Here is an 8,734-nt window from a genome sequence, read left to right on the forward strand (position 1 = left end):
TTCCTCGAAAAGGAAAAAGGCTTCAGGGAAAAAAATTAGACAACACAGACATCAGAAGCAGCCTGTTAGACAAGTCTCTCCAAAAAGCCCTATGAGTGGGGCTACATTTCTTATATCTTCCCAAACCAAGGAGAATGAAAGGTGTGACCCCACTCTTCCAAATAATGATGACGATGATGATGTAACAAGTATTTTATCCAAGAAACCAATATACAATTTTTGTGGTCTTGGCTTTTATTTGAGATCTCTGATGAGATCAGATGATCTGTACCCTTTCATTCAAGGCAAAAGACGTCTTCAAACTGTTTTTAATTTGATTTATCCTTTGAAACAGAAAGTGCATTACATTTTACTGGTCTTGCAAAGGGTTTTTTTTTTCTCTTTACAAACTGAATTCCTTATATAAATTAATAAAGGTTAAAGATGCTAATATATCACCGTTATCAGCTTAAAAAAGAAAACAATTTACATAGTCCATAGTATTCTTATGATACAAAACACTTCAAATTCAGTTACAGCAACTAAATGGATTTTTATGTTTCTGACCCAGAGCAGTTGTAACAATTCCCACCATCTACTTTAACACGAATTTTTATCAGAAAGGAGTTAAATTAAATACAAGCTATTGTAGCCCCTCCCTCCCCAACACTTTCTTTAAATCACTAATAAATAGCAACAAACGACTGTGCAATTTCAGAGAGGACCGGAGAGGCCAGTCTGAGGCCTTCCCTGGTTCCATGTCTTCTACTTCAAGTCCTGGAGGCTGGAGGCAGGCGCGGAGCCAGGGGTTGGTGGGGAAGAGCGGGAAGGGAAGAGGGGGAAAGTGAGATCCAACAAACCCAAACCGGGCAGAGGAGCGAGGAGAGGGAGGCTGAGAACATTCGTTTCAATGCTTCTCAAATTAAGTTCAAAATAAAAGACGGACGTGTGGTTTGAGTAGCTCTTAAAAGGGGTAGGGTGGGAGAAGGGGGTCCATCTTTTTCTACCAAATTCAAAAAAGCAGTTTACATTTTAAATATTCACAATAAAGTAACTTCTAGTCAGTGTGACTCACGATTTATTTACAAAGGGCCTTCAACAGGTTACGTTAGTCCGCACAGCAGTTTGTGGGAGGAGAAACGTCCCTCTTCCCATCTGTGGCGGCCGCCCGCCCGCGTGGCTCCGAGGTCCCCCGCGCGGTGGGTGTAGATCCTTGGAGAACCGGTCCTTGCGCCTCCGCCCCCGCCGTGCGCCGGAGCCAGGACGCGCAAGGGGGCCGGGCGCTGAGGTCTCTCCGTCCCGGGGGAACGGGACTAGGGGCCGAACGTGGCTGGGAGGGTTGTCCCAGCTGCGAGTTTCGGTGGCGTTCTTTAAGTAGTGAATTGCGTCAGGTTTTCTGCCTTCTTATCAACCCCGAGTCTCTCTCCCTCGCCCTCCTCAACTTCTAGGTTAAAAAAATAGATATGTACATCTCAGAAAATAGCAAAGGGCCCCCGCGGGGGTTGGGAGGCAGGGCGTGCGCGGCCCCACGGCCAGGGCGGCGGAGGCGGTGGCCCGGCGGCGGGCGCTCAGGACGAGCCCTCGGTCTCGGACGCATGCAGCAGGAGGCCGCCGCCGCTGCCGGACTTGTGCTTCTTCAGCAGCTGCGTGATTTTCTCGTCGTCCGAGTTGGGGTCCAGGGGCTTGTTGTAGTCGTCGTCCTCCTCCTCGTTCTCCGACGCCCCCTTGAGCCGCTCGGTCTCGGAGTCTTGCTTCTTCTTGGCTGTGGCCATCTCCGCCGCATGCTTCTTCCTCCACTTGGTCCGACGGTTCTGGAACCAGACCTGCGGGCCGATCCAGGCAACGAGAGGGGAGACAAGGGCGGCAGGGATTTAACGCGAGCAGATCCGGGTAGTGCCACTTCTCCCACATCCCGGGGACGCTCCTGCGGCCCCCTGACGGCTTGCCACCCTCCCTCAGAGACATCCCTTGTCTGGGCCGTCAAAGTCGGTCTCCATCGCCCCCAGGTTCCTCTGAATAACAGGCACCAACAAACTGCCGTTGCCATAGCGATAGTAACACAAGTTGTAATGAGGTTGTCAGTGAGCCATTTCTCAGCAGAGAAAACAACTTGGAAACTTAAAACTGAGTTTCCCAAAAAATGAGTGCGCTTTCCTACTTCCTAGTTTAAAGTAGAAAACTTTTCCCCTTTGAAAATAATGACTGTGGTTTTATTCGTTATTTACTTTCTTAGGTTAAAGTATTCCAAACAACCGAAGTGTACTCGCTTTTTAGTGTGATGTGTGGGAGAAAATACAGCATTTATCCCAATTACCTTCGTTCTCGTTTTTACTTTCTGATATCTACCTATTTCACTTATCTCAGGTCTGCATACGCACTTACATGGTAGGTAAACACCCCTCCCAATTTACACTTGCAATGTATGATGTAAAGTGTTTTTTTTTAATCTAAAACAGAATCCTCAAATCACTAATAACCTCAAATCACTCAAATCACTAATATAAATACATAAAAATACTTAATAGCTCAGTCAAAATCATCACAGTTGTTTACGTGTGTCTCTCTCTGGTTTAATGCTTTTCATAAAATCAAAGTCAAAGCTAGAGTTTTCATCAGTTATTTTTTTTAAGTGAAATTTTGCCCATTACATTATTTCCCACTATTAGCATGCCGAGTCTTTAAAAAATTATTTTAATATTGTTCCTCCCCAATACATTCATTCCATATAAAATATTTTAAGACTATTCACGATGATTGACACGCACGTTTGATACACATATTTTAACCTAAAGCATCAGCAATAAGCAACCAATTTCCCAAACATATTGAATTATCCTCTTAATGCATCTCATCAATTTTTCTCATCCATTATGTATTTTACCTAGAGATTCAGAATTGTCAAGAAAGTGATTTTTGTTTTCTTTATATAGTTATAATAATTCACTTTGAGCCACACAGACATATTTACGGTGACAAGTGAAGACCTCCAGATTATTGTGGCAGCTCTGTATCAACCGCTGCAAAACTAGTTTTAACTGTGATGGTATTCTAATGGTCACATAGAAAATCACTCCTGAAATGCATTTTATGATGTTTGTCCAGGGGAAAATACACTCCAACCAGCAGACATGGCTAACAGTTATTCCTACGTTTTAGAGAGTAACAATATGACTAATGAAAACAGACTTACACACAAACACATCCCCCCAAAAAACCAAACATAATACATGAAAAAGAGGAACAAAAGGGAATATTAGAGATATAGGAAACCACTAGATTTAATTTAGCTAGCTGGCTCAACCCCTTTATTTTTCTAGGGAGGATTTCAAAAATTTGATTCCCTGTAAATACATTGTACAACTCAATCATAAACTAAATAACATTTTAATTAAATAATTTCCATAAACAGTAAAATACATCTATTGATACTTATTTTAAACAGAACTCAATTTCCTAATAAAGTAATAATCTTGTTAATTCATTTAGAAAATTACTATTCCAAAGTGATTGCCTTCAGCTAAACTAAAAGCAGATTCATCCATGCTAAGTGGTTAGATCCTGTGAATTTATTTTTTTAAAAACCTGGGAGTTAATATAGTAGCACTTTAATGCTGATCTACATTAGAAAATTATATAGCTAGTGGAGTCTGAATTGACAAACAAAAGCTTGCATATCTTTACAAATAGAATAAATAGAAGCTATCTAAGTGGCTTGATCTATTATCAGGGCTGATATTTCGGCAATGCTTTTATTCTCTAATAATGGCGAGTTCTCCCAGCACATGCTGCTATCTAGATTAACCTAATTTCAAAGGCGGGGGGCTTGATTCCTTTTGTTCATCAACAGTTTGACCTCCCGGGAGATTCCAGAGCCTTTGTAACCCCCACCCCGACCCCCTTCGCTGATCCCATCTTCTCGGCAGACTCCTCAGACCCGCAGCCCAGGCGTGTTTATTAGATTGGTGTGTGTGTGTGTGTGTGTGTGCGTGCGCGCGCGCGCGCGCGTCCGGGGAGGGGAACCTATCTCTAGAGGTTTACAAGGCCCACTCACCTTGACCTGGCTCTCCGTCATCCCCAAAGAATAGGCCAAGCGAGCTCTCTCCGGCCCAGCCAAGTATTTCGTTTGTTCGAAAGTCTTCTCCAGGGCGAAGATTTGCTGGCCCGAGAACGTGGGTCTCGTGTGTTTTCTCTTCCCGTCTTTGTCCAACAAAATGGATCCTTGATCTTCGAGAATAGATAATCAAAGATAGGGGGGAAAGAATCAGTTACAGCGGCCTCCACGGAAAAGAAACGAACTCGCAAAACAATGTTTTGATGGGAAAGGAAAGCTTATTCGGCGGCGGGCACCACAAGTGGCGTGGCCCTTCCAGTCCCTCCGCGCCTCCCTTTTTGCCTTTTTATCCCACCTGTTTTTTAAAAGCCGGGTGGGTCTGGAGCAGCTCTAAATAACCTTCTGCCCAACACCAATGTCAAACAGCCAGGGTACACATCGCTAAAGTTTGCCGGAGCCAAAGCGCCAGGCCCCAGTGCACTGAGGACTGCGGGAAAGCGGGTGGAGGGCTGGGGGTGGGGGGTGGAAGGCAGCTCTCGCCTCCTGGTCCAGTCGGTGCTCGCTTGGCCCCGGAGCCTTTTGCACGAAGATGACTAGTTTTTTTCCTCGAACGCCTTCCTAACCTGTGTCCGCACTACAAAGGGCGCCTTGTGTTTTGCACACAAGAGAGTGAAATTGCCCCAAGTGTAACGCCGCTGAGGCCAAGGGGGAGGGGGCGCCGCCTTTGTTGGCGGTCCCTACAAGGCCAGCAAAACGAATACAATAGCGTCTCCCCACACCCTCACCCGTCCGGGCCACCCTCCGTCTCGAAGCTTCCCAAGGGAGCCTCCACTAAGCTCCTACAACTTCCCTCAATTACCGCCGCTCAACCACACTAAAGACGTCCGCTGACTTAGAGGAAACTTCGGGGACTCGGTGAAAAGCAAAGAACAGAGCGAGCAAGGGACCCTGGGCTGGGCCCCGAAAGCCACCACCGAGGCTGGGAGACTCCGGGGACGGTGGCCAACTACCCAGAAGATTACAGTGATCCCGGGGCAACTTGGTTTCAAGCAAGGTCCCTGCGAGGGACCTTGCGTTTTCCCTGGTCCCTGTCCCATCACCTCGTTCTTCCTCCGGATTTTCTCGTTTTAGGACGTTAAGCTCCACGTTGCCCTATTACTAAGCCCGGGCCCAAGGCTCCCCGGCCCCGCAGGGTCAAGGCAGGTGGGAAAGCTAGAGCCCAGAGGTGGGGAGCCGCCCGAAGTCACTTGGCGTTCGCTCTCCTCCGCGGGCCACCGGCCTGTCTTCAGTGAGCTCACCCGGGCCGAGGGTACTCGGGGGACAAGAGCAAAAAGGTGAGCTGGAGGAGACGTACGAGCAAATGTACGCGCTCCGCTCAGAGCTGTGGAGGGCTCGCCGCTGCCCGTCCCCGCCGGTTCCCGGAGCCGAGACCAGTTAGGCTGGCGAAGGTGGGGTGGGGCCCTGGCCGGCAGGCAGGAGCCTGGAAAGCAGGGGTGCGGGCGGGGTGCAGTGGCCTCTCCTGCCCTCTCCACCTCTTTCACCCAGGCCCGGACTGCGGTTCCGGCTGGGTCGTTCCCCGAGCGGCGAGGGCCTGGGGTGAGACACACGCCCTGCACCGCGCTGTGTTCCACGCGGACGCGTGCACACCCGTTCCGCGAGGCGTGCCCAAGACTGGGGGGAGAGGCGGGCGCTTGGACGCAACCCCGCGAGCTCTGGAAAGCAAGCATCTATAGCTGAACGCCCTGGACCAGCCTAAATCGTACGATTCCGGCGCAGCCAAACTACTGGGGAGGCAACAGGGTGGACTGACCCCGAGCCGGCAGAACGCGCATAACGGGGCGCGGGCGGTTGTACTCACGAGGCGTGCAGGCCAGGCGTGCGTCCCTCCAGGGCGGGCTCTGCATCACTCCTGGCCAGAAGATGGGTGTCCGGCCGGGCAGCTCGGCTAGTGGCTTGGGGTACCGACCTACAGCGGCCACAGCTGCGGCACTGGGACTGAAGTAGAGCCCGGGCGGCGGCGGCGGCGGGCTCAGGCTGCTGAAGCGGGGCAGGCCGGCCAGCAGCCCCGCTGGGGAGGAGGCAGCGGCTGCGGCGGCTGCGGCCGCGGCAGCTGCGGCCGAAGCCGAGGAAGCGGAGGTGGACGAGGAAGAGGAGGAGGAGGAACCCGAGGGCGAGGCGGAGGGCAGGGCGGCCCCTGAGGCCACAGGCATGGAGGGCCGGCTCAGGATGTCGTTGATGCCGTGTGGGGTGGCGGCCGAGAGCTGCTGCGGGGGGCTGCCCAGGGACGAGAGCCCCCCTGCGGCCGGGGGCTTCAGGCTGCCTGAGTTGTGGGCGCCCAAAGGCGGGGAGGGCGACGACGAGGAGGACGAGGAGGACGAGGAAGAGGGAGGACCGGCGGGAAGCGGGGGGTACGCCGCAGGGTACAGCGGGGTCTTCATTTCGGCCATGCTGTGCAGGGCGGCCAGGGGCGGGCTGCTGAGCAAGAACGCGCTCTGCCGGGTGCCCTCCATCGCCCCCACCGCTAACATCCCACGGCCAGGCCGGAGCCTGCAGCCACACAGCGAGGGCGCCGGCCCGTGCCCCCGGCGGGCTCAAGGGAGCGAGAAGCGCGGAAGGCGCGAGCGAGGAGTTGTTCCGCGCACCCGGAGGCGACCTGCCAACTAGGCGGAGAACGCAGCCGCGGAGAGTTGCTCTTAGAGCTGCGCAGCAGAAATGTCCAAACACGCCACTCGCGAGGCGGTGGCTCGCGGAGACCGGCGGGCGTCCGGGTGGGTTTGGCAGTCCTTTCGCTCCTAGAGTCCTGGATTCAATCTCGGTCTCTTCTCTTCCTCACTTTTCCTCGCCGCTCAAAGTGCGCTACTTCTCATCTTCTCCCCACGGGAAATAAGCAAAACAAACCCCAGGCCGGCCCCAGAGAGTTTGTAACAAAGTTGAGAGTCACCAAATCTCCACTTTGATGTCGTAGGATGGGGGCTGGCTCGCTTTCTGTAGGAAGGTTCAAAGGACGCCGAGTTCCGCCCGAGGCGCTCCTCTAATCTTACTCGGAAACCCTGCTCTTTCCGCCGTGAGGCTGATTCGCACTCGGCGCTCGCTGCGCGGAGGAGGAGAGCGCATCCAGCCCGCGGGAGGATTTCGCCTCTGGGCGGGCTTCTTCCGCGGGCGCTGCCCCGGGCGGCTGCGCCAGAAAGGGCAGTGCCACCAATCCCCGCGGTTCCCAGAGTCCGCGCGCTGACCCGCCTTCCCCTCTGGGTCGCTGGGCACTACAGTTGCAATACTGAAAAGAAAAGGGGTGAGAGAAAAAACCCACAAAAAACAAGACTAAGTGTGAAAAGTCTGACGGCTTTGGTTACGGCTCCGCTGTCTGTCCACTTCTGCAAACGGGCCTGGCGACCCACGCCCCACCCCCCAGCGCCCTCTCCTCTTCTCACTCGCCGCCTTTGCCTCTCTTCTCTTGCATTTTCTTCGCGGCTTTACAGGCTTTCGCTCTTCTAAGTCCTATCCTCCGGCCAAGTGACCCTCTTCGCGGCTCTTTCTCTCTCTCTCTCTGTCTCTCTCTCTCTCTCTTTCTCTCTCTCTCCCTCCTTCTATCCTCTCTCCCTCCGGGCCTGACAGTTCAGATGAAGCTCTCAAAGGTAATAAAACATTTGCATCACTCCCTACCCCTCTTTAGAGGGGGGAACGAAAGGGCGGGGTAGTGGGGGGGTCCAAAATAAGAACTTTGGGGGACGTCACTCCGAGTCGGCCAAGATAGGCGGGGCCGAGGAGCGGGAGCGCCGCGCCCTCTGATTGGCTGAAGAGGGCGAGCCGTAAGGCCGCGCCCGCCTTGTCCCCGCCCCCTCCCACTTCCATCCCTCCTGTGGGTGGGGTCAGGGGGCGGGACCTGGCGAGTGGTGCGGTTCCGCCGCGGGGCCAGTGGACGCCTCAATTAATTGTGTTAAATAAAATGGGAAAGGGGAGGAGGGAGTAGAAACGATGAGGGTATTACTTTTTAAAGGGAAGAATAATGAAAACCCAGCCCTTTTATGGAAAAGCAGTTCATATTCTTCCCTCGCCTCCCCCCTCTTCTGTTCGCGTTACCCTACCCCTTCCCCCACAAGCTTGAGGCGCCTCACCTCCAACAGAGTCTGGTCCCTTGTAAAATGGAGCTAATGGAGCAGGCAGCCGGCGCAGCCCTGGCCTAGCTCCTTCTTTTGAAGGGATTAATTAAAGGCCATCTGGGCTCTCCCAGAATTGTGCAAATTAATTTGTTGCTCCTTAAGCCTATAGATGTCCTTAATCTTCTTGTAGGCCGAAGGAGCGTCCTCTTCCATCTTTGCCACCTCCCGCTTTCCTTCTCTGTTCTTTCTCTTTTACTTTTCTTTTCATTCCTGAGTCTCCCCGCAATCATTATCATTTATAGTTTTACTCAATTCGCTGGTAACGGAATCAGCTTAATGGGAATTATTATTTATCTCTCGTGCGATGTTTAGACAGAGAGCAGTGAGTTTTTTTCCCTCAACTTTCCTCCCCTTTGATTATTGTTATTTGTTTTGAGTGAAGTGGAGCCTTTAGATACCGAAGTATCTGTTTACCCTCGGGGACTGTAAGTTCTTAAAACCGTCTCCGAAACTCTGGCCCATTTCCCTCCACTGCAGGGTTGTTTTGGGAGATGGAGATGTCCGGACTTCAGGGCTGTGGTGATGGGATGCCAAGGGTTTAGGAGTT

The 8,734-nt window shown here is 52.3% G+C and overlaps 1 protein-coding gene across 1 annotated transcript; it reads right to left on the reverse strand.

Annotated features, from left to right (window-relative positions):
- Positions 1–294: 294 nt before the first annotated feature.
- Positions 295–6,709, reverse strand: NKX6-1 (NK6 homeobox 1). The gene is made up of 3 exons (XM_033105311.1): positions 5,889–6,709; positions 4,031–4,203; positions 295–1,802 (listed from the first exon to the last, which is right to left on the reverse strand). The coding sequence occupies exons 1-3, from the start codon at positions 6,556–6,558 to the stop codon at positions 1,548–1,550; spliced, it is 1,098 nt and encodes a 365-aa protein (XP_032961202.1). The 5' UTR covers positions 6,559–6,709; the 3' UTR covers positions 295–1,547.
- Positions 6,710–8,734: the final 2,025 nt, after the last annotated feature.

This window comes from Rhinolophus ferrumequinum, chromosome 5 (assembly GCF_004115265.2).
Source record: "Rhinolophus ferrumequinum isolate MPI-CBG mRhiFer1 chromosome 5, mRhiFer1_v1.p, whole genome shotgun sequence".
Taxonomy (NCBI): domain Eukaryota; kingdom Metazoa; phylum Chordata; class Mammalia; order Chiroptera; family Rhinolophidae; genus Rhinolophus; species Rhinolophus ferrumequinum.

Excerpts from the sequence above, each read along its gene's own strand:
- NKX6-1 (XM_033105311.1), bottom strand. The coding sequence starts at position 6,558 with ATGTTAGCGGTGGGGGCGATGGAGGGCACCCGGCAGAGCGCGTTCTTG. Across the intron at positions 4,204-5,888 it reads ACGCCTGGCCTGCACGCCTC|ATCAAGGATCCATTTTGTTG; the intron begins GTGAGTACAACC and ends CTATTCTCGAAG. Across the intron at positions 1,803-4,030 it reads TGACGGAGAGCCAGGTCAAG|GTCTGGTTCCAGAACCGTCG; the intron begins GTGAGTGGGCCT and ends ATCGGCCCGCAG.